Here is a 25,415-nt window from a genome sequence, read left to right as displayed (position 1 = left end):
ATTAATAATAATTGATTCTGTAAAGCTAATTTGGGACAATGTTTAATGTTTAAGTGCTATTTAAATTCAAATATATAATAATAATAATAATAATAATAATAATAATAATAATAATAATAATAATGTCTAATATAAACCATTCATTACAATTTCATCATTGTTGAGGTTGCCAACTGTTTTCACTGATTCACACTTGTGTGCAAAAATCTGTTCTTGATAATCATAATATTGTTTATATATATATATATATATATATAATGTATAGAATGAACCTTTCTTTTTATATATTATATTAATTATGTTTTTATATTAACAGTAATATGATTTTCCAAGATATCTCTAAAGCTTTAAAATGCATCTGTACCATGAAATAAATAAATAAATAAATAATATCCAACATCATCCTACAACTTCACGTATATTTTTTAAAATTACATACGCATCATTTACATAAATAAATATAAATGGTGAGAAAAAGCCATCTAGAAAATCCTGGCAAAGGTTAAATTGGCGGTGTGTATCTGTGATTGGAACATAACACACAAGTTAAACTGTTAATAAAATCTGCTACGAGAGATGTGTTTAAAGCAAACGATTCGGTTTCGGAGCTGCTGTCTTGTGAATTGATATCGTTTGGTTTGATGGAGAAGTACTGAATAAAAAAAATGTTTTGAATAGTGGGAGACCCCTTTTAATTCCTGGCAAACTAAGAGAATATATAAAAGAAAAACACAAAAGAATCTAACAAAAATGTCTATTATTATTACTATTATTATTATCATTGTTATATTTCTATTATAATACAGTTTTACTTCAAGTGTTCACATTATGTCAAGTGCATGCACCTGCAAGGGAAAGAATTTACACACACACACACACACACACACACACACACACACACACACACTATATATACACTATACAGTACTGTGCAAAACTCTTAGGCACCCTTTTAGTCATAACAAAACCTTTCTTTTTTGATCTAATTATTTTTTGATGATTTGCAATAAATAAAGCAGTGTGTACAGGAGAAGTGTATCAGATTCTCCAAGAGTTCTGGTTGTAAACAGTATCATTCTTACTTTTGTCTGGCGTTTCAGCAGATTTTGGACTGTCTGGTTATTATAGCATGTCGTTCCTCACGGCTAAGCTTGTGTACGGTACTGTATCAGTGTCAGTGTTATTACAGCAGTCTGTACACTGAGAAAGCAGGTGTAGTAACAGTTCAGTGAAACATGTTGTGTTGAACATTTGGTTATCAGCAGTAGATATTATAGCAAGAGTACCAAAGCAAGTGTGTGTGTGTGTGTGTGTGTGTGTGTGTGTGTGTGTGTGTGTTAAAATTTATATAAAATATTACAAAAACAATTATAGATATAGTATACATATACAGATAAATTGTAGTGTGTGTACAGAATGTATGTATGAGGGAGAGAAATAGAGTATGCATGTGTGATGTGTGTGTGTGCATATATATTTATATATATGTGTGTGTGTGTGTGTGTGTGTGTGTGTGTGTGTGTGTATGTAAGATAAGGTAAACCTTTATTCAGCAGCAAAGAAAAAAAAGCAAATGCTGTTTATACGTGTGTGCGTATGTACGTTTGTGTGTGTGTGTGTGTGTGTGTGTGTGTGTGTGTGTGTGTGTGTGTGTATATACTATATATATATAAATATATGTTTCGATCCGTCTGCTACATTTAGAACCTGAAACTAAACTCATGCACCTTATAAATGATATACAGCTCTGTAGGTCCTTCACCTTCTTTAAAGTAATTATAATTATAAAACCATTTACGGCTTTCTGGTCTTCGGAGTAAAAAATAATTGTAGAATAATAGAAAAAACATTAATCTATTTATCTGTTCTATTTTATACAACTCTTTTTTTTTTTTATGGTATCGTATTAAAACACACCGCTGGCAGTAAAAGGCTGTAGGACACAAGAGAGATGATAAGAGTACAGAGTGAGGTCCAGGGAGGCTCAGGGGACTGTGTGTGTGTGTGTGTGTGTGTGTGTGTGTGTGTGTGTGTGTGAAAGAGCATTTGTTGCTGTATGATGTCTCTCAGTTGCATAGTGTGTGGCTGATGTGACCATGTGGTCACTGTAATCCGTCCTGGTCTAAATGAAGACAGTGTATGGATACAGATATAAGATATAATGCAGCTGTCCGTCAGACTGAAGCTCTGCCCACCTCAGCGTTTAGGGCTTGCGTAGGATTTTGTACAGAACCCAGTAGAAGATATTGAAGAAGAGGAAGGCCAGTGGAAAGCCAGCACGTGAGATAGTGTCGATCTTCTTGGCACGGTCGATGAAGATCTTCCTCATCTCCTCGGGGCTCTTGTTAGGAACGTTAGCGCTCGTCTGGGCCTGGAGCGAGTTAGAACCCGTGTTATTGGTTGACTTGGGTATGGAGGCGTCTTTCCCTGTGTTAGGGGCGTAGCTGTGACGGCTTTCACGCACCTCCTCCTCCTGAAAGATAGATAGAGAGAGAGAGAGAGAGAGAGAGAGAGAGAGAGAGAGAGTACAATAAGGGAAAAGAGTTAAGTCCAGTGTTGAGTGTTCACACTCTGTGATGATTTGGGGTGCAATGTCATCTGCTGGTGTTGGTCCACTTTTTGAAAACCAAAGTCACTGCACCCGTTTACCAAGAAATTTTAGAGCACTTCATACTTCTGTTTGCTAAAAAGCTTTTTAAAGATGATAATTTTATTTTCCAGAAGGATTTGGCACCTGCACACACTGGCAAAAGCACCAAAATTTGGGTAAATGATCATGGTGATGGTGTGATTAACTGGCCAGCAAACTCACCAGACCTGAACCCCACAGAGAATCTATGGCGTATTGTCAAGAGGAAAATGAGAAACAAGAGACCAAAAAAATGCAGATGTGCTGAAGGTCACTGTCAAGAAACCTGGGCTTCCATACCACCTCAGCAGTGCCACAGTCTGATCACCTCCATGCCACAAACTGATCACTTTCATGCAACGCCCAATCTAGGCAGTAATTAGAGCAAAAAGCCCCGACCAAGGATTGAGAACATATACAGTAAATGAACATACTTTCCAGAAGACCAACAATTCACCAAAAATGTTTTTTTCGATTGGTCTTATGAAATATTCCAATTTTTTTAGATAGTTAATGTATTGGGTTTTTTGTAAAATGTGAGCCAAAATCAATTAAAAGAACCAAATACAAACTACTTCAGTCTGGCAAACTGAAATTGCCTGGGGGCCACTGCTGTGATTGACATCTCATTGGAGGGCCATTTTAACATTTAAGCAAAACAAGAAAGCGCAATATTTTTGGAAATGTATTTGCTGAAATGTTTAATATTTACTTCAAATTCTATTATTAACATATTTTTGTCACACTTAAAAAAATGTATATAGCAATACATATATTGACTGGTAAATCACGTGTGTAGCTCTGCACACATTAATACATCTGAGTTAGACTTTTTTATGCCTACAGAGGAAGAGAACTTGATTTGGTCTCAGACATACATAAAAATACATTTGGAAGAAAAGCTAGACATCGTGAGGAGGTCGGCCAACCCCGAAGCTAGCTAGCGTGTCTCAGCCCGGGAAAGGGTTTGTTCTCCACTTCCAGACCAGTGAATACGAGCGGTACCACTGGATTACAGCCTCTGAGGGGCGCTGCACATTATGAGTCTGCATAATTGCCTTGCTAAGACGTTCGCTCTCTCTGCAACTGAGTGGCTCATTTCTTTCTCTCGTCTTACTGGTTATTCTCATACTGTTCTCCATATTTATTCGAGTAATGATGCTTGAGATTATATTCCTTTAGAACGGGGACTTTTTCTTTGCAAATCAGAGAGGTAGCATTTCCATTAAAATCCACCAAAAATACAGCAAAATCCATCTTTCTTGAAACTGTCTGTGTTCGTCATCCACTTTATTTTTTGGTTTGAAAAGAGACATTTTTCGTTTTCTTTTGCAGCCAAACAACAAAAAAAAGCCCCAAAACCAGCTTATCAAATCTGCTGCATGTGCGGGTTTTTTTTATGCTTTCATTTTTTTTTTTTTTTTTTTACATAGAATCGTGTTTTCGTTTCAACTTAATATAAAGGGGTAATTTTGATACAAATATTTGTGTTTATAATATTTATTTAATATATTTTGGTGGGCTTATGTTTTTATTTTTTACATCAGTTGTTGGCCGGAGGGAGGGGAAGGGGGGCCGTATATGGCTGGCAGTATGAGACCACTCGTCTACAGGTTTATCTTTATGCCTGGTATTGTGATCCCTTGCTATTCTTATAATGACCTGTAGATGGCAACAGTGTGCACGTACAAATAACAGGTAACTACTAAACTAATTTACTCTTCAGTTCGACGGCTAAACAAATAGCGTCCACATGCCATTTTATACAATTTACTTTCATTGTGTTTAATAAACAAACACCACAGATATTATCTTTTACCTACAAGAATCTAATCTCAGGTTCCCTGCTTTTCCTGTTTGTAAATTTTCTACCATTTTATATATGTAGCAAGAGCTATGATTGGAAACTGGAAAGCTGTCAAAAGTCATTTGTCTTCTAGACTAATGTGTTTTGGATGAATCGTGTGGAAAATGTTCCTGCAACAAAAAGATGTTTATTCTGGAGACTCTGTAGTACAAAAAAAACTAAAACAAAAATGACAGACATGTGTATGGAAATGATTTGGCATCGAATCAATAACATACAATCAAACCAGTCAGGCTTTTTCCATAACAGAGTAATCCTGGCAGAGAAACAGAGAGGTTTTTCTTTCTCGCTTTGAAAACACAGAACTACACACATGGAGTAAACATGTCCTACATATGAGCAGTGGGTGGGCAATATTCTGCTACATCACACAGTTACATTACACCAAGACTGAAAACATTCAGTCCTTTAATTCTTCACACTTCCACACATTTCATGCTAGAATTAGGAGTGATTAGGGTTTTTAACATATTTGCATCGGTAAAAACTAATTATTAACGTATCAGTAGATGTTACTTTTATTATGACCCCTGACTAATGATTTGTGACCAATATTTTATATTTAGATCGATTTCTCGTCGCTAAACCGGTTCTCGGGCGCGTTCTCTCAGCGCCGCTGCTGCTACGTGAATATGACGTATCACAACATTACGGAGACCTGAGAGTGACATAGAATACAGATTAACATGGCAGAGGTAGAGCTGCATCTTCCTGGGGACAATACAGAAAAAAAAAACATCTGTTTTTTGTGAAAGGGCCGTGCGTTAGAAGTCAGAAGGCACTTAAATACATTGATGAATTGCCTTCTGTCTGAACCGAATAAATATAACTATCTGTACCATATTGAATTACAGAGCATCATATATTTTTCCATTGCATCGTATTGCATTGAACCTCATTGTGTTGAATCGAATCAAAATCTTATCGCTTTGCATCGCAAAGAGGGGAATCATATCGCATTGCATTGGTAGCTGCTTCATATCTTTAACGTATCATATTGTTGGCTATGAATTGCAATGCGAATCGCATCGGCTTTGGTTATGGAGATCCCCACCTAGCATACATTTAAAAAATGTTTATCGGCGTATCTACTGGATTTACATAAGACAGAGTTTTGTAAAATGTTTTCAAAATTTCCTCCCATCTGTATAGGGTTGTGCTTTATTAGCTAGCAAGAGAAAGGTTAATTGACTTGTTACAAGAAGGACGTAACCATGACATGCTCGAATGGTGATGTCTAGACACCTGACAGAGTGTATCCAAAATCAGTAGGTCTTATGCAGAGTTCCCAGTAAAACACCTATGAAAAGTAGTCCAAGAAAGGACAATCTGTGAACCTGTGACAGAGTCTTGGATGCTCACGGCTCATTCGTGTGACTGAAATTGAGTGCTTTTAATCGGCTTCCACAGACGAGCTACTGCTGCCCAAACTGCTGAAAAATGTAATGCTGGCTCTAAACCAGCATTACAAATAAGCCAGAAAACAGGTCTATGCAGTTAAGATAGAGCTGCATATCTGCAGAAATGTCTGAGCACCCACAATGACCCTTGTACACCACATAAAGCTCCTAAAATTGAAGCATGAGCATGAGAGCTGGACCACAAAGCGATAGAAGAAGGTGGTCTGGTCTGATGAATTATATTTTCATTTAAACCATGTGGTGAAGAGATGGTTCCATGATGCACTCCTAGAAGAAGGCAAAACGTGGCTCTAGCATCATGTCCTTGGTGATGTTCTGCTCGAAAACCTTGGGTCCTGGTGTTTAGTTTAAATTTGATGTGATGTTCAACCTACCTAAACATTGTTGCAGACCAGATGACACTCCTTCATGTTAATGATGTTCCATAATCCATGTATACATGTGATCCATGTACACTGCACATCCACACTGCAACAAATTTTTCAGAAATGGTTTAAGGAACACAATTAAGAGTTTGAAGTGTTGATTCGAGCTCCGAATTCCCAACATCTCAATCATATTGAGCTTCTTTGGGAAGTACAGATTTGAAAAACTGAAGAAGTGAAAAACTCCCTGCATTGGTATGAGGAAGCAACCCTCTGAGGAACCAGATTCTAAAGGAAACCCATTTTCATCTGGGTGACAATGAATGGACTTTAATTATAGTTCTATCATCTGGTCAGTGATTGACCCTTGAATGCAAACAATTTTAGCAGATTGTTTATTTTAATACCAAAATAGTTCTTGAGTTCAACCCTCCAGAGAAACCTTATGGATTTTTAGACCTGGTCATGTTGAGAACATCGTCTGCTGCAGCTAGTGGTATGTAATTCCATAAAACTTCATTCAGAGCACGGTATGAATCAGGCAGGTCCAGAAAGAAGAAAGAAAGTGGCTTTCACTAGCTTTGTGGACGACATAGGGTCATCCCATCCTCTTTGTTTGTTTCACAGCTGCTGCTGAATAAGAATCTTAGCATGGGTGGTGGAAGAGAGGATGAATCCCAGAGGGTTATTCTGTCTTGCTGCCACCTTATATATGTGCCGCACAGTGGGTGTGGTTTTCGGTGCTGGGCGGTATTTGTAACCGATTATATCTGAGTCATAGCTCCATCTCAGTCCAAGAGTGGATTCTTGGGGTTCGGCCTTGTCATGTGATAACCAAAGCTCGATGCTATCTGAGCAGGCCTCTTTGGGAAGATTATTAATGACATTTGGCAGGTTACAAGCCCACTGACGAATCTCAAATCCACCACTGCTAAAAAGGCCACATGACCCATCCACTACGTAATAGTATGTCAGAGCGATCTTCCTGTGAGAGTCTGCACTCACAACGCAGAACTCAGCCCCACCCAATCTTAAAGACTATGAGGTGTAATATCCTACACAGCGTTCACATGGACAAAAAGAGAAGACACAGCAAAGCGCAATGAGAGATAAATCCAGTGTGTTACCCCCCGATCATAGTGATTCTCTTCCTTCAAGTGCACAAGATGATGAAATGAACTGCTGGAGCTATTGGTGCTCCGCATTCGGACGTTGACAATAAACCAGATAGACCCTGCATTTCGAAAGTGATGGAGCTCTGCTAGCTCCTCTGCCACAGCGGGTCAAAGAGACTCCAGTCCCACTGCCCGGAACTATCTATAAACCACCTGCGGTGGTGGTGCTCAGGCCAGTGCCCTATATTCCATGGCCTACTCCCTGCAAATCCCAAGCGCCACCTAGACAGACATTTAGGGCCCAGATCTTGATGACTTAAAGCTGTTTTGGTGGTACTATGGAGATTTACACAATATCAGGTGGATTTATTGTTAAAGCCGATCTGTACTCATGTCCTTTCATCCTCTGAAATTATTCAGAACCATGTTTAACTCCAAATTAATTTCTCTTCGATGTCTGTACAAAGCCGGCTTGCCTCAACGTCCTGTCTACCTTTAATCATATACGACAGCAATCAGATCAAAAGCACAGACAAACCAGAACACCCCCCCTCAAGATGAGCAGCATTACACACTGTTGCATCCGTTTGTTTCTTTGGCACAGGGTCTTTCCTGACAGTCGTTCTAACGTTCAGGAAGGTAATTAATACTGAGAACGTGAGACGAGTTCATAGGAAAGGCTGTTCCTGAAAATATCTTTTTAAGAAAGAAGAACAAAAAGAAACTGTCAGCGCTCTTAGTTCTGGTTTAATAAAGAGGAACGGAAGCTTCTTCTTCTTCTTTTGGCTGCTCCCATTAGGGGTCGCCACAGCAGATCATCTGTCTCCATACCCCCCTGTCCTCTACATCTGCCTCTTTCACACTAACTACCTGCATGTCCTCTCTCACCACATCCATAAACCTCCTCCTTGGCCTTCCTCTTTTCCTCCTTCCTGGTGGCTCCATCCTCAGCATTCTAATACCAATATAATGTGCACATGTCCAAACCATCTCAATCTCTCACTTTGTTCCCAAAACGTAATAAAGAGGAACTGAAGCGACAGATAAAATATAAAAAGTATGCAATATTTATTGTTGTTTTTTTCCCGAAATGCTAGGGAATCCAGTGTTTTTCGATTAAGTTTAATCACATTTATTGGAAGGAAACCCATGTGGTCTAGACAGGAGGTATAGACAATAACCCAAGCTCAGGACCAAACGTGGAACCCTGGAGCTGAGAGGTGGCTCTTTATTACAGTCCAGGTTCTGAGATTATTTACATTTTGTTTGGAAACATAAAATATTACATTTAAATTAGAATAGATTAGATTAAACTTCATTGTCATTGTGCAAGGTATACAGTGGGGCAAAAAAGTATTTAGTCAGCCACCAATTGTGCAAGTTCCCCCACTTAAAAAGATGAGAGAGGCCTGTAATTTTCATCATAGGTACACTTCAACTATGAGAGACAAAATGAGAAAAAAAAAATCCAGAAAATCATATTGTCTGATTTTTAAAGAATTTATTTGCAAATTATGGAAAATAAGTATTTGGTCACCTACAATAAAATCAAGATTTCTGTCTCTCACAGACCTGTAACTTCTTCTTTAAGAGGCTCCTCTGTCCTCCACTTGTTACCTGTATTAAGAGCTGTCAGAGGACACCAGAAACAAAATTGTAGACCTGCACCAGGCTGGGAAGACTGAATCTGCAATAGGTAAGCAGCTTGGTGTGAAGAAATCAACTGTGGGAGCAATTATTAGAAAATGGAAGACATACAAGACCACTGATAATCTCCCTCGATCTGGGGCTCCACAAAAGATTTCACCCCGTGGGGTCAAAATGATCACAAGAACGGTGAGCAAAAATCCCAGAACCACACGGGGGGACCTAGTGAATGACCTGCAGAGAGCTGGGACCAAAGTAACAAAGGCTACCATCAGTAACACACTACGCCGCCAGGGACTCAAATCCTCCAGTGCCAGACGTGTCCCCCTGCTTAAGCCAGTACCTGTCCGGGAGCTACAGAGCTATTGAAAAGCAGTTTGTATTTAACCAGAAGTGCATAAATGGCCTATTTACAATAAATAGCAGTGTGATAAATAGGGTATGAGGTCCATATATACAGGGGTGAGGGGTGAATAATGTACAGAAGGTGCAGTAGGTAATAATATATGGTACATTAAGTAATATAAAATATACAGTGCACAAATTATGCATAGATAGAAATGTCAGAAGGTAACATTACTTGTACGCTATTTTAGCAGACGCCCTTTTCCAGAGCAAAATTACAATGATCTCATTTATATTCTGAGCAGTTGAGGGGCCCAGCAGTGGCAGCTTGGTGGTACTGGGATTTGAATTTTCAATCTTCTGATCAGATGTAGTAAAACTTGGTGAATTTTAAAGACTGGAAACTTTACATGGGAATTAATGGGAATAAACTAAGTTTTTTTTTTTTGTTTGTTTATTTTATTTTTACAAAATTGCAGGTTATCCTAAAACTTTTAATTTGATCATTTTGGTTGAAACAACCAGATGTTATGCAATTTCAGAGGTTATAACTCTTAGACAGACAGTGAAGAATTTGGGCAACTCTTTAAAAAAATGGACCTGATGGTAAACTTGCTATTGTGTAACACAGATGTGTACAGATGCAAGGCATCTTCATTGTTATCTAAATCTTCAGGGTAAAGAGTTTCCATTTTCTTTTTATAAAATCAAACGTATTTTATTATTAGCAGATTTCAGAAGTATAAACAAGAGCAAAAGTGTTGGGACACCTGACTTTTCCAGCCATATGTTCTTCTTCCTCAAACTTTTAACCTCATAGTTGGAGAAACACAATTGCAGAGGATGTTTATAAATGCATTAGTATTACATTTACCCAAACCTGTTCCCCCTCATGATGCCCCTGTGCACAAAGCCAGCTTAATAAGGATTATGCTTTCCATGGCTTGGAGTGAAAGATCTCCTGCTCTAGAGCTCTGACCCTCAACCCTTTTGGGATGAATGTGAACGTTGACTGCACCACAGGTTTCCTCACCTCACCTAGGTCAGTACCTGACTTTCCTAACACCCTTGTGGATGAGTGAATCTCACACAAATCTACACAAGCACTCTCCAAAATCTAGTAGAACATTTTTCTAGAAAAGTGGAGGTTATTATAACAGTGAATTGGGAGTAAAGGTGGAATGGGATGTTAAAAAAAACACATATGAAGCCACCCTGCTTCTAATGAAACGCCTGTTGTCAATTACACACACATTCAGACTGTACCAAGCCTTACTGAGCTTTACTGCCTGAACATTTAATCTCTTGCTCTTTACTCTATTTATCATTTTTTGGATAAACCCTTGTACCCTGTTCATTTGCAAGACCTTATTCTTGATTATGGTTTGTATTTTTTTGCGGTTTGTCCATTAAACACTGCATGTGCATTTAACACCCAGGCCTTCAGTGGTGTCCTACCTGAATCAATCCACCTCGTAATACCTTCATTATGCCCACACATCTATAGAAAGCATCAATAATATAGAGAAGTGCAGTAGAACAGAGCGCTGCATCACAGACTGGAATCTCATACAGTGAGAATGAATGCCATCACTAAAGCAAGAAACCCAATGAACACAATTCAACACGTCTCCTTTCACTGTAGCCACAACTGCACCGCCCGCATACATCGTCTCTAACAGAAGCATCGATATTCACCTCATTAAATTACTCATAAAATAAACCATAAAATGTTTTTTTCACTGCATTACGGTTTTAAATGCAAATGATGTGTTTTTGTGCAAATTCTACATAAAGAAAACACAAAAGTATAAATATTCCTTGAAAAAGTTTAACAACTTGACCTTTCCAAGGGTGACCTTTCCTCACGATGTCCAGCTTTTCTTGAAAAATCCATCTTGTAATCGTTCTTGTTAATGATTCTGTGACTAAATTGATTTCTTCTCCTCTGCCAGGCATTGTGGAATAAAAACTGCTAATAAATCTACATGAATATATTTGAGCTTTTGCAGTTTGCTACAGATGCAGTTTGTGAGCTCTGACTAGTGCGCTCTCTGATCAATCAAAAGATGTAAATATTGCCAATGTTATTGTACGCCTGCTAGATGACCCCCGTGTCTACAACTTGAAATCTGATTAGTTAAAGCTTCAAGCAAAATTACTTTACTTTACACTACAGGCCCCAAGAGTGCTGATTCAGTAGGTTCATGGCAGATTTAAACCCTGGTGTCACGTGATATGACGGCTGAAATCTGATCGAATAGAAACTCCAGATGCACACTGTGTGATTCTGCCCATGATTTGGTCGTCTGAAACAAAGATTCCTATAATCCGAGGCTCTTTCTGCAGTGTGACTTCACCTACGATGACCGTCAAACCAAGAACAAATAGAAGCGTCGAACCTGATGATGCAATTAGCGCCTTCATTATGACAACTGAGATCCTACAGTGAGAGGTCATGGAGATCATGATCGTACAATCAGACCAGCAACAATCGCAAAGGACTGGTAAAAATAGCACAGTGTGTAACTGGGATTGGCTAAACCTACACAGCACAACAGAGAGAAAAGATAGGAAATTAAAAGGAACTAAAATTAGGAGTAATTTAATATATATTAATAGAAAAATATATTAAAACTTAAATCAGTGATTTTGATAGTGTTTAGGTCAGCAGAAAAGGTCTTGCTGACCCTAATGGCCTGCCACAATATGACCAGTGGTGGACAAAGTACACAAACCATGTACTTGAGTAAAAGTAGAGATACACTCAGTAAAATATACTCCAGTGAAAGTGCACCCTTTAAATTCTCAGTTGAAGAAAAGTACAATGGTACTTATTATACATGATTTATGTCTATATTGTTCTTATCATTTTTAACACAAGATTTTTTGCTTAATCAGCTCATTTTATGAAAAGACTCGAATGTGACTCTCAGCAAACTGATCAATTAATAGAATGATATTAATGAATCAAACACTGATTGATTTCTATTCAAATGATCATGAACCCAAAACTTTCTTTTTAACTATTAAAAAAAATTCACGCAAATAAAACCACGTTTGTTGTGACGAGTTTATAGTCTGGAGTTTCTTCATAATTTATTCTCTCTAAATGTTCTGATGCTGAACTGTATGTTGGTGATCAGTAGATACACCAAGCGCCAATCGAAACAAGTTCAAAACAAGCTCCTGTGCTCGACCCTGATTGGTGGATTGCTGCGTGTTTGACCTGTTACATTTTTATCCTCATAAATAAAAAGAAACGACTGATTTCACAAAATGTAGTTGAGTTAAAAAGTACGTTATTTGACTTTGAAATGTAGTGAAGTTACAGTAAAAGTTTCCCCAAATGGAAATACTTCAGTAAAGTACAGATACGTAAAAAAGCTACTTAAGTACAGTGAAGATTTACATTTACTTCATTACTGTTCATCACTTTATTTGACACTGATAATCAAACTATTTTCCGTTTGTAGCTGAAACATGCATGAGCATGGTGTAGTTTTCAGATGATAAGTGATGCATGGACATGCCAATAATTGATGGATCTCGTGATCGAATACGCAAATACAAAGCATTCACCATAACGCAGGAGTGAAGAGGGAGAGAAAAAAAAGCTATACAAGCTATACAAGATGGCTTTTAGCTTGTAGAAGATGCAGGAGCTCGTAAAAAATGGGACAAACAATGCATTCAGTGAATAAGGAAGAAACTCAGACCCTGAGTGTGAGAATAAACAGGAAGTGTGATTAAACCCTCTGACCACAGAGCGATGGTGAAACAGCATATCACGCATGCTGACTGGAAGCTAAGCTACAACACTCTTCTTCTTCTTCTTTTTGCTTCTCCCATTAGGGGTTGCCACAGCGGATCATCCGTCTCCATACCCCCCTTGTCTTCTACATCTGCCTCTTTCAATCCAACTACCTGCATGTCTTCCCTCACCACATCCATAAACCTCCTCCTTGGTCTTCCTCTTTTCCTCCTTCCTGGTGTCTCCATCCTCAGCATTCTCCTACTGATATACCCCATGTCCCTCCTCTGCACATGTCCAAACCATCTCAATCACACCTCCCTCACCTTGTCTCCAAAACGTCCTACATGCACTGTCCCTCTAATAAACTCATTTCTAATCCTGTCCATCCTCGTCACTCCCAATGAAAACCTCAACATCTTCAGCTCTGCTACCTCCAGCTCCACCTCCTGTCTTTTACTCAATGCCACTGTCTCTAATCCATACAACATCTCAGGTCTCACCACAGTCCTATAAACTTTCCCTTTCACTCTCACAGATACTCTTCTATCACAAATCACTCCTGCTATCACTCTTCTCCACCCACTCCACCCTGCCTGCACTCTTTTCTTCACTTCTCACACACACACTCCATTACAACTATAGCACCTGTATTACAAGCTACAACACTGTAGTTTTATTTGTTAATAATTGACGTATTATTTTTTTGTACAAAACTGTACTGCTGTATCTGTTGCAGCTATGGAGTGAATGTAGCTGCTAATCAATAGAAGCTTATAGCTAGCAGTTTAGCATTACGCATCATTACACCTAGATGTCTTCAGTGTCTCTGCGTCTCAGGTGTGTTTCATTAAAATGTGTATGCTGTGGGAGTTAGGGGTCTCTGGGTCAAACTTTTGTGGACACCTGACCATAAGATGTGCTTTATGAACATCCCATTCTACATGTCATAACCTCCACTCTTCTGGGAAAATGTTCCACTAGAATTTTAAGTATACTTGTTGAGATTTGTAGAGATTCCTTCAGCCACAAGGGTGTTAGTGAAGTCAGGTACTGATGTAGATGATGTGAGGAGGCCTGGGGTGCAGTCAGCATGAACAATTCAATAGTTTTGATTTCAGAGCTTTAAAGCAGGAGATCTTCCACTCCAACATCCCCATGTAAAGTATATCTTCATGAAGCTGGGTTTGTTTACAGGGGCATTGCTGAAACAGGTTTTGGTCTCCTAGTTCAAGTCAAAAGATGACCTATACAAGTGTGTGTTTCCAACTTTGTGGTAACAGTTTGGGAAAGAAGCACATATAACAAAAGAATAAATGTATTCGTTGCACAGTGTCGTAATTTCTAACATGGCTGGAAAAGTCCCAATCTTTTGTTTATTCGTTTCAGTGGTGGGCAGTCAGGGCCTTCAAAGTCTTCTCTGCTGGTCTAAACACTATCAGAAGCACTGACCTACATTTACAACCTAAACTCTAATATTTGTTCCATGAAATTGTATTAATTTATTCCCAACAGTTTATTCCCTTCATTTCGTAGAGTTTCTCTCGGCTGCTTCCAGTACGTGTATGTGGATGTTGATTTTTTTTGTCCAATCAGATTTCAGCCTCTGCCATGTCAATCTAATCTGCCCAGGGTCTTCAAAGTCAGAACTGCTGGTCTTTATATTATAGATAATATTATGAATGGGTCTGTTTCTTTAACCAATTTTATATTTGCCTTACAGAATAGCATCAGAATTTTTCCGTCCTCTGATTGGTTGGTCAGAGATAAACTGTTACAGCCAAGTTCAACTGGCAAAACACGTGTGTAGCTCTGCACACATTAATACATCAGAGTTTAGTTTTTATGCCTGAGGAGGAAGAGAAATTGATGTGGTCGTTTTAAGAAAAGCTAGACATCGTGAGGAGGTCGGACAACCGCTAATGATGTAATAGCTGAAGAAACATGACTTTCATTCTATGAGGTTAGTGCAGGCAGGAAACTAAAAGATCAACCACATGCTAAGCATAAATACGGCCATGTTCACATGAACAGGTTTTTGTCTGAAAACGCATATTTTGCTCTTTGTTTTGTCCTCTGCCTACACTGAGAGGACAGAAACTTGAAAACGCTCTACAAAGTGGATCAATTTAAAATCGCCGTTTTTGCCATGCGATGTGGACTGTGTCAAGTCAAGTCAAGTCAAGTTTATTTCTATAGCGCTTTTCACAACAGACATTGTCTCAAAGGAGCTTTACACAAATCAACAGTGAAGGTGTTGATTTGTGTAAAGGTTGTAGATGTAATGAGGAAGAAACCTTGAGAGGAACCAGACTCAAAAGGGGAACCCATCCTCATTTGGGTGACATATAACAGAGAAAACAGAGGCTTCAAAACGACAAAGCTTTTTAATTTTTTTTCTATTTTTGAATAAATAAACGCCAGGCGGAAATGACGCAGGTCGAAGTGTCCTATGTTTCGCTCATGCGTAGTACAGGGATGAACGTTTTCAGACGTTTCAGTGTGGATGAGCAACTTTTGGGAAAAGATTGAATACGATAGTGTGGATGCAGAGCTTTTTTAAACAAAAACATTTTCAAATGTATCTGGATTAGTTTAGACTTTAGGTTAGACATAGCCTAGGCTACTTCAGTGTGGATGGGTTTTACATATCCAGGCCCTAAAATATCATTTTTTGATGTCAGCTGATAAATAATAGCAAAGTGGAACACTGTATTTGTATAGAATGTTATTATCAAGTTAAATGCACCACAAAGAGGTAAGAGTTAAGATTTCACCTCTGTGTACTTTAGAATCACATCAGCTGCCATTACAGGTCATGGCCTAAAGGTGGCAGTGTTGTAGAGCACGTTCATTTCACCAAGCAATAATAAAGCGGATTCTGTTTTTGTGTCTGTGTCTGTGTGTAGGAGAGAGAAAGACAAATATATATTACAGCTTCTGACTGTTTTGACCTTCAGTCTGTATTTCATTTTATTCTATTTTATTATATACAATTACTGAAGTATAATTCACAATAAAAGAAACACACAACAGACAGACAGACAGACAGACAGACACACACACACACACACACACACACACACACACACACACACACACACACACACACAGAGCTAAATATATTTACTCAAACCTCTTCCACTCTCCAGAAGGCTCATATACACCAGTATTTCTTCAAATAAAAGACTCAGATCTGCTTCTCTGTTAGAGAAGTAAAGAAAAGAGTGCAGGCAGGGTGGAGTGGGTGGAGAAGAGTGATACCAGGAGTGATTTGTGATAGAAGAGTATCTGTGAGAGTGAAAGGGAAAGTTTATAGGACTGTGGTGAGACCTGAGATGTTGTATGGTTTAGAGACAGTGGCATTGAGTAAAAGACAGGAGGTGGAGCTGGAGGTAGCAGAGCTGAAGATGTTGAGGTTTTTGTTGGGAGTGACGACGATGGACAGGATTAGAAATGAGTTTATTAGAGGGACAGCGCATGTAGGACGTTTTGTAGACAAGGTGAGGGAGGTGTGATTGAGATGGTTTGGACATGTGCAGAGGAGGGACATGGGGTATATCAGTAGGAGAATGCTGAGGATGGAGACACCAGGAAGGAGGAAAAGAGGAAGACCAAGGAGGAGGTTTATGGATGTGGTGAGGGAAGACATGCAGGTAGGTGGATTGAAAGAGGCAGATGTAGAGGACAGGGGGGTATGGAGACGGATGATCCGCTGTGGCGACTTCTAATGGGAGAAGCAAAAAGAAGAAGAAGATTTATTTATTTATTTTTACTGCAATACCCTTTGTATCTATTTCTTTTTTTCGGCTTCTTCCATTAGGGGTCGCCACAGTGGATCATCCGTATTCATGATCCGCATGTTATTTGTTGTAATTTTCCAACAGTGTCTGCAAATTTTCACTGGTTTAAGCTTTTATATTTTTGTGCTTTACATATATTTACACTTACATTACATTTACCTTTGCTTTCTACATGTACTTTGTATTAACAAAGTTTTATCTATCTATCTATCTATCTATCTATCTATCTATCTATCTATCTATCTATCTATCTATCTATCTATCTATCTATCTATCTATCTATCTATATCATTATTTATTGCTGTAGAGATTTTCTTTGTGCCATCCATCCATCCATCCATCCATCCATCCATCCATCCATCCATCCATCCATCCATCCATTCCCATCTTCAGAATTGGCATGTTTATTCATTATTTTCATGTCTATTTCATATTTCTTTATGAAGGTTTTGCCAGATTCCTCATCCTCATCTTCATCCTCTGCTCTCTTACCTTTCTCAACTTCTTTCTCCTCCTCCGGAACCGCAGCAGCTCCTTGTGCTGTCTTGAGACGAAGTTCACCGCTGCATACTCCAGCAGAGCTGAGAACACGAACAGCAAACAAACGGCCATCCAAATATCTATGGCCTTAACGTAGGAGACCTGCATTTTGCACACACACACACACACACACACACACATACACACACAGTCAGCGTAATGAATTTCGGTATAAATGTGAGCTTATTGAATGGAATGTCAAAAAGTGGAATGTCAAAAAATGTCATTATAACAGTGTAAGTGTAAACATATTTACACTGATAGACAAATTTACAGACAGACGGACAAAAATAAGCCTAGAGGGAGAATACAGGTGGTCTAACAGTCAGACAGACAGGCAGATAAACGACAGAAAAAATATTTTTGGAAGTAAAGCTAAACCATGTTTACTTATTTACAATTATATTTACAGTTCTTGATACAAATCTGATATCATTACCTTATCAGGACTATTTTCCTGTCAGGGCCATGCATCAGAGCTGCAGGTCTAAACCACACTCTGGTTAAAAAGACCTGGTTTTACTCCAGTGAATGGAAAGACTATTACTAAACAGTGAATAAAGACTTACTAGACAGTGAGGTGATAGTTATTAGTCAGTGTTACTAGAAAATTACAGCAGAGATACTAAAGAGTTATTAGGCAGTTACAACAGAGCTACTAGAGAAGGTACCAGAGTACTAAATACTAGAGAGAAACTGGAAAGTTGCTAGAGTTATTAGAGATTACTTACTAGAGAGCTTTCTCAGAGTTTTAGAATCTATCTAGTAACTCATCATCTCTCTAGAATGTAGTATAATGTCTAGAGCAGGGGTCAGCAACATTTGAAAATGTAAATACTTGCAGAGATTTATAAAAATAAAGTTTTGCATATTGATATCTATCTGTTTTCTACTTTGTTAAATCATTGTTGATAATTATTGTGAGAAATCATTAACATGATATCTTCACATAGATGAATATCATTAATTATTAATAATAGCATATAATTAAACGTAAATTGAGCAGATTAGTTTTTTCAGAAGTGTGTACCCCTTCACATTATTCGGGACCCAAGAAGTAGCTCTCAGTTTCAAAAAGGTTGGTGACCCCTGATCTATAGACATGCTAGAGAAATACTAAAGAGTTACTAGAAATTTTCTTAAGAGTTAATTAAAGAGGTTCAAGAGAGTTATTAGAGAATTCCAAGATAGTTACAGGAGAGGTGCCAGAAAATTCCTTGAGAGACACTAGAGATATAAAAAAGAGCTACTAGAAAGTTGTTATAAAGATACCAAATGTACCTCTTAAATAAAAATAATGTATTTCTAGTATTTCTCTAGAATCTTTCTAGTAACTTTTATACACCTATCTAGTAACTATCAAGAAACACTCTAGTGTCGCTTGAATAACTCCTAACTAAATGGCTAGCAACTCTCTAGTAATTATCTAGAAACTTTCTAAAAACTTTGTAGTAACTCTTTAGTATCTCTCTAGTATTTACTATAGTTACTAAAGAGGTGCTGGAAAGTTACTAGTGAGATATTAGAGATTTGTTAGAAAGTTTCTAGAGAGATACTAAAGAGTAACAGGAGAAGTAATACTGAGTTAATACAGAGATAAAAAGAGTATTTTATAGTAAAGTATTACTAAAAAGTTGCTATAAAGTTAGTAAAGAGGGACTAGGGAGTTCATAGAGAGTTCCTAGATGCTTACTAGAGAGCTTTCTCAGAGTTTTAGAATCTATCTAGTAACTCATCATCTCTCTAGAATGTAGTATAATGTCTAGAGCAGGGGTCAGCAACATTTGAAAATGTAAATACTTGCAGAGATTTATAAAAATAAAGTTTTGCATATTGATATCTATCTGTTTTCTACTTTGTTAAATCATTGTTGATAATTATTGTGAGAAATCATTAACATGATATCTTCACATAGATGAATATCATTAATTATTAATAATAGCATATAATTAAACGTAAATTGAGCAGATTAGTTTTTTCAGAAGTGTGTACCCCTTCACATTATTCGGGACCCAAGAAGTAGCTCTCAGTTTCAAAAAGGTTGGTGACCCCTGATCTATAGACATGCTAGAGAAATACTAAAGAGTTACTAGAAATTTTCTTAAGAGTTAATTAAAGAGGTTCAAGAGAGTTATTAGAGAATTCCAAGATAGTTACAGGAGAGGTGCCAGAAAATTCCTTGAGAGACACTAGAGATATAAAAAAGAGCTACTAGAAAGTTGTTATAAAGATACCAAATGTACCTCTTAAATAAAAATAATGTATTTCTAGTATTTCTCTAGAATCTTTCTAGTAACTTTTATACACCTATCTAGTAACTATCAAGAAACACTCTCTAGTGTCGCTTGAATAACTCCTAACTAAATGGCTAGCAACTCTCTAGTAATTATCTAGAAACTTTCTAAAAACTTTGTAGTAACTCTTTAGTATCTCTCTAGTATTTACTATAGTTACTAAAGAGGTGCTGGAAAGTTACTAGTGAGATATTAGAGATTTGTTAGAAAGTTTCTAGAGAGATACTAAAGAGTAACAGGAGAAGTAATACTGAGTTAATACAGAGATAAAAAAAGAGTATTTTATAGTAAAGTATTACTAAAAAGTTGCTATAAAGTTAGTAAAGAGGGACTAGGGAGTTCATAGAGAGTTCCTAGATGCTTACTAGAGAGCTATTAAGGTGTTTCTAGAAATTTATTAGAGATTTATTAGTAAGATATTCGATATGAAAAGCATTACAACAGCGTTATTAGAGAGGTACAAGAAGTTACTGGAGAAATTCTGAAGAGGTACAAGAGATTTATTAAATACTTATAATATTAACAAATGTATAGAAAGTTATTAGTGTTAATACAGAGTTATTAGAGGGTTATACATGTTTTATTATAAATTATTAGTTGGTTATTGGAGTGTAAGTGGTGGAATCTGACCTTAGGCAAAGAGGTTCTGGATCCAGAACTCTGCGTGGTCATGGTGAGCACTGTGGTGATGCCCAGAGCCACGCGAGCAGGAGCAGCATCCATGTTGATCCAAAAGGACACCCAGGAAAGGATGACGATGAGCAGACTAGGAATGTACATCTGGATCAGGTAATAACCCATCTGTCTCTCCAGGTAGAAACGCACCTCGATGCATGTGAACTTTCCTGCAGGAAATGAAGACATTTCTTATATTAATTCACACAATGCAAAATTGGCTTAGTGGGTGTGCCATTGGATTACTAATCAGAAGGTCATGAGTTTAAATCCCAGCACCATCAAGGTGTACTGAAGACTCAATGTATGTCTGGAGATGGGTGTTAAACCTACAGCTTTGCCTCTGGCAGTTACAAAGCGCTGACACTGGAGACTCCTTCCATAAATGTTTAATAAACCCCTGTTTTTCAGCTACACTGTTTGTCAAAACTGCCATTTTTTAGGAATTTTATGAACACCTTCAGTCAGAAATCGGAATTATGCTAACAATATGGTGTAGCTTTTGACAAAACAAATGGGAATCTAAAAAGACATTAAAACAGTTAGACAACATAAAATGTCTTTGTGAAACATTTATGTGTGTGTGTGTGTGTGTGTGTGTGTGTGTGTGTGTGTGTGTGTTCACTGATAATAGAATTGTAAAGAAAGTGTGAGTTCATCATAGGACTTTGAAACATTTTTTTTTTTTTTATCAGTTCAGAACAGTCTCAAAGAAAAGTCTATTAGGAGTAAAAAGGCTCAGCAGTGGAGAACACAAAGCCAGCAGTGTGTAGCAGTGTGTAGCAGTGTGTAGCAGTGTGTAGCAGAGCACACTGAACCACATTGCTCTAGCCTTGATGTGGCTCACTTTAATGAAAACGGCTTTCGCTCCAAGAGCGTCTACCAGGAAACCTTTTCCTCAGGAAGACAGGCTAGGAGTAATTACAGAAGATGGCATTTAATAATGAAACCTTATAGCTTGTTAATTATGAAAGAGGAGAAAGGGCACAACCCCTCTCATGCCCCACCCCCAACCTCCCCTCCTCCAAAGAAAGAAAAAATTTAAAAAAGAAAATCAGAAATCCTAGCAAGTTTCTGTAGATGTTGCATACACTGTTATTTATGCTTATTGTCATAGATACATTCTGGAATGGTTACACTGTGTTAATTTAACGGCCCCTGTTTGGAAAGTATGCCTGTGCGATTACACACAATGCTAACTGGAGAACAATTAGCAAACAAGTAGCATGTGACAAGTTTTTTTAGTAATGCTAATATGAAATTCTATTAACCCCAAGTTATAAGACTTTATTATGCTAATTCTAGGATCAAATCCACACTTTGTACCTCTTTTTCTGTCTCCTTAAAAGCTCCAATCTGAACCAAAGAAGACAAGACGAAGAACAATTGAGCACATTCCAGCCTTTGAAGCAGCTCTGATTGGGTGGGACTCCCTCCTCTCCGCCATGCTTTTGGACACTGTTGTCTCATTGCTAGTTTAAAATTGATGAGCGTGAAAACAGATCCATAAAAAGACCAGACACTATTAGCTTATGCAGGCTTCATTAATCCTAATGAGCTTGGCTCACCATTTCTGCTCCAGACTTTCTTTACAGAGGAGCAGAAAACTCCAACTGTGGGGAACAATCACAGATACCGAGAAGGACTAAAAAATTGAATGCCCACACTGTGGATTTCTGATTAGCGGCTGCGGAATTCTAAATATCAGTCAAAATGATTTAGACTCAAATACATTATTATATAATATTTTTGTGACATGTATTATAGAGAGCTGAACATCTTTTGAACATAATGAGACACAATTGCTGGTTTACTCGCTGAAATTAAGCCACAAATGAGGAAGAAAACAAATACAGAATAAACATTTCGCTGTTAGAAAGATTTATAGGTCAAAGCTCTATAGTAAGCCAATTAAGATCTTCCACTCCAACCTATATCTTATTGAAGCTGGCTTTGTGGACATCTTCATGCTGGAACACGTTTGGGTCTCCTAGTTCAAATGAAGACCAAAAAATGATGCTACCTGAAAATGCCTACACAAAAATGGTTTTGTGTCAGTGCAGAAAGTCATTGCTGCAATGAAGCCTTACTTCTCTTTTCAGTGGCTTTGCTGTCAGATTCGTTGGTCTGAAAACTGATAACCTTTGTCCAGATTGGTCCGATGTTGGCAAATTTTAAACATGCATTTCAAGAAGTATTGGGTCACCTGACCTTTCCTGCTATATGTGGGTTTTCTCCAAACTGTTACCACAAAGCTGGAGGCACTCAATTGTACAGGACATCTTTAGATGCTCTCTAATAAAATTTTGCATTTACTTAAACTTGGAAACCCAAACCTTTTCCAGCATTGCAATGCTGCTGTGCACAGTGAGCTCCTTGAAGATCTGGTTTACATGCTTTGGAGAGGAAGATCTTGCTGCTATAGAGCTCTGATCTCATCCCTACTGAACACCTTTGGGATGAATGTGAACGCTGACTGCACCCCAGGCCTTCTCACCTACATCAGTACCTGCCTTTACTAACACCCTTGTGGCTAATGAACATAAATATCCATAAACACACTCCAAAATCTAGTGAAACATCTTCCCAGAAGAGTGGAGGGAATTAGAAGAGCAAATTAAGACTAAATGTGGAATGCGATGCTCAGAACTCAGTACTTTACTCCACTAGCTAGGTATAAATCTGTAGATAATACTGCACGGATAATTGAGGCTGTAAATTCACAATGAAAAAACCTTTCAATTACAGGTTTCTTGCTGCCACGGTTGAGTGTGCTCCTCTGGAAATCTTTGACCCTTGACCTGGAAGTGCTCATTTATGTCACACAGATATTTCACTTCCAAGGACTATGAGGACACAGTACAAGAATGGAAAAAAATAGCTGTTCAGTATTTTCTTGTAGGCTTATTAATAAACCGTGCAATGGCTTGTTTGGGATTACAGTACTAATATTAGAAATATCACATACTCTGGTAATCCAAAGTACAAGAACTGTTGATGTTTTATTAAGTCATACTGCAAATACATTTTACTCCAAGTACCAAGTTTTGACATTATAACTTACATTTCAGCTGCATGAAGGATCATTTCCATATCATATCCAGTAAAGTCTAAGAGAAACAGAATTTGGATCCGAAATGGGATCGACAGAGTGATGAGAAAAGTAGGCAGGAGTACAAGGAGTTGCTGCAGCAGGTGAGGAGGGATGTGGACTATGATGTTTGCGGATGATATTGTGATTTGTGGTGAAAGTAGGGAGCAGGTGGAGAAGAGCCTGGAGAGCTGGAGGTACGCACTGGAGAGAAGGGGAATGAAAGTCAGTAGGAGTAAGACAGAGTACATGTGTGTGAATGAGAGGGAGGGCAGTGGAGGGGTGCGGTTACAGGAAGAAGAGGTGGAGAAGGTGGAGTAGTTCAGGTACCTGGGGTCAACAGTGCAGAGTAATGGAGAGTGTGTTAGAGAAGTGAAGAAAAGAGTGCAGGCAGGGTGGAGTGAGTGGAGAAGAGTGATAGCAGGAGTGATTTGTGATAGAAGAGTATCTGTGAGAGTGAAAGGGAAAGTTTATAGGACTGTGGTGAGACCTGAGATGTTGTATGGTTTAGAGACAGTGGCATTGAGTAAAAGACAGGAGGTGGAGCTGGAGGTAGCAGAGCTGAAGATGTTGAGGTTTTTGTTGGGAGTGACGATGATGGACAGGGTTAGAAATGAGTTTATCAGAGGGACAGCACATGTAGGACGTTTTGAAGACAAGGTGAGGGAGGTGAGATTGAGATGGTTTGGACATGTGCAGAGGAGGGACATGGGGTATATCAGTAGGAGAATGCTGAGGATGGAGACACCAGGAAGGAGGAAAAGAGGAAGACCAAGGAGGAGGTTTATGTATATGGTGAGGAAAGACATGCAGGTAGTTGGGTTGAAAGGGGCAGATGTAGAGTAAAGAGGGGTATGGAGACGGATGATCCCTTATCCCTAATGGGAGCAGCCTAAATAAGAAAAATATCCAGTAAAGTCTTAAAGTATAAAAGCACTAATGAAAATTTCCCATTTGCAATCTTTTCTCATTTAATAAAATTTTCATTGCAAATTATATTATAAACATGATACTGTATTGTTTTTAAGATTTATAATCACACTCTTGATATCACCCAAATGAGGATGGTTTCCATTTTGAGTCTGGTTCCTTTCAAGGTTTCTTCCTCATACCATTTAAGAGAGTTTTTTCTTACCACAGTCGCCCCAGACTTGCTCACCAGGGATACATACACATAATGTAATTCCTATGCATGTCTGCACTTACATGCACAATGCCTTTACTTTCTGCTGCACTGGAAGCTCCTGTTGCCAAGTCAAATTTCCTGTGTGTATAAACACACTTGGTAATAAACCTATTTTTGATTCTGATAATTCACCTAAATGTTTATTTGTTCTATCATTTTTACGTTCTGTAAAGCTGCTTTTAGACAATGATCATTGTGAAAAGTGCTTCATAAATAAACTTGAACACCAATCCAGGCAGAACTTTGAACTTGAATATTTACATGAAGAGCTTCTCTATATTTGGATAACAGGCTGCTACAGTTTTAATTTATCTGTGTTGTCTCAGCAAACTCACTTTAATAGAACGAAATCTGACCTTTATTACAAAGCAGATATAATTAATTTTAAAATGTAGTTGTAAAAATGTATGTGATGAAGTTATAACAGTATTTCTCAGTTGCTTTGGAGCATTTCTCAGATAATAATTAAATTCTGAAAACTACTTGTTCAACCTCCACATCATGGAGACACTTGTGCACATTCTAAAAGTTTTTCGCTGCTTTGGGCAAATTGCGAATGCTTTTGTAAATTTTTTTAATAGATTGTGTACAAGTGTCTGCTGTTTCCTACATTACCAGTTGTTTATGTTCATGTTGATCAAAATATATTATACTGGTTTCTAAACCCCCAAAACATCTCGGCA

At 38.1% G+C, this 25,415-nt stretch overlaps 1 protein-coding gene across 4 annotated transcripts in view; it reads right to left on the bottom strand.

Annotated features, from left to right (window-relative positions):
- Positions 1 to 1,877: 1,877 nt before the first annotated feature.
- The window catches only part of glra3 (glycine receptor, alpha 3), a 79,081-nt gene continuing 55,543 nt past the window's right edge, over positions 1,878 to 25,415 (bottom strand). For all 4 annotated transcript variants that reach the window (XM_046862597.1, XM_046862606.1, XM_046862615.1 and 1 more), the window contains 3 exons: positions 20,411 to 20,625; positions 17,439 to 17,588; positions 1,878 to 2,473 (listed from right to left, as the gene is read on the bottom strand). In XM_046862597.1, coding sequence (XP_046718553.1) covers positions 2,204 to 2,473; positions 17,439 to 17,588; positions 20,411 to 20,625 — 635 coding nt within the window. In that variant the 3' untranslated portion in view covers positions 1,878 to 2,203. The remainder of the gene's footprint in view (positions 2,474 to 17,438; positions 17,589 to 20,410; positions 20,626 to 25,415) is intronic.

This window comes from Silurus meridionalis, chromosome 2, assembly GCF_014805685.1.
Source record: "Silurus meridionalis isolate SWU-2019-XX chromosome 2, ASM1480568v1, whole genome shotgun sequence".
Lineage (NCBI taxonomy): Eukaryota > Metazoa > Chordata > Actinopteri > Siluriformes > Siluridae > Silurus > Silurus meridionalis.
This window is presented reverse-complemented; position numbering and strand designations above follow the sequence as displayed.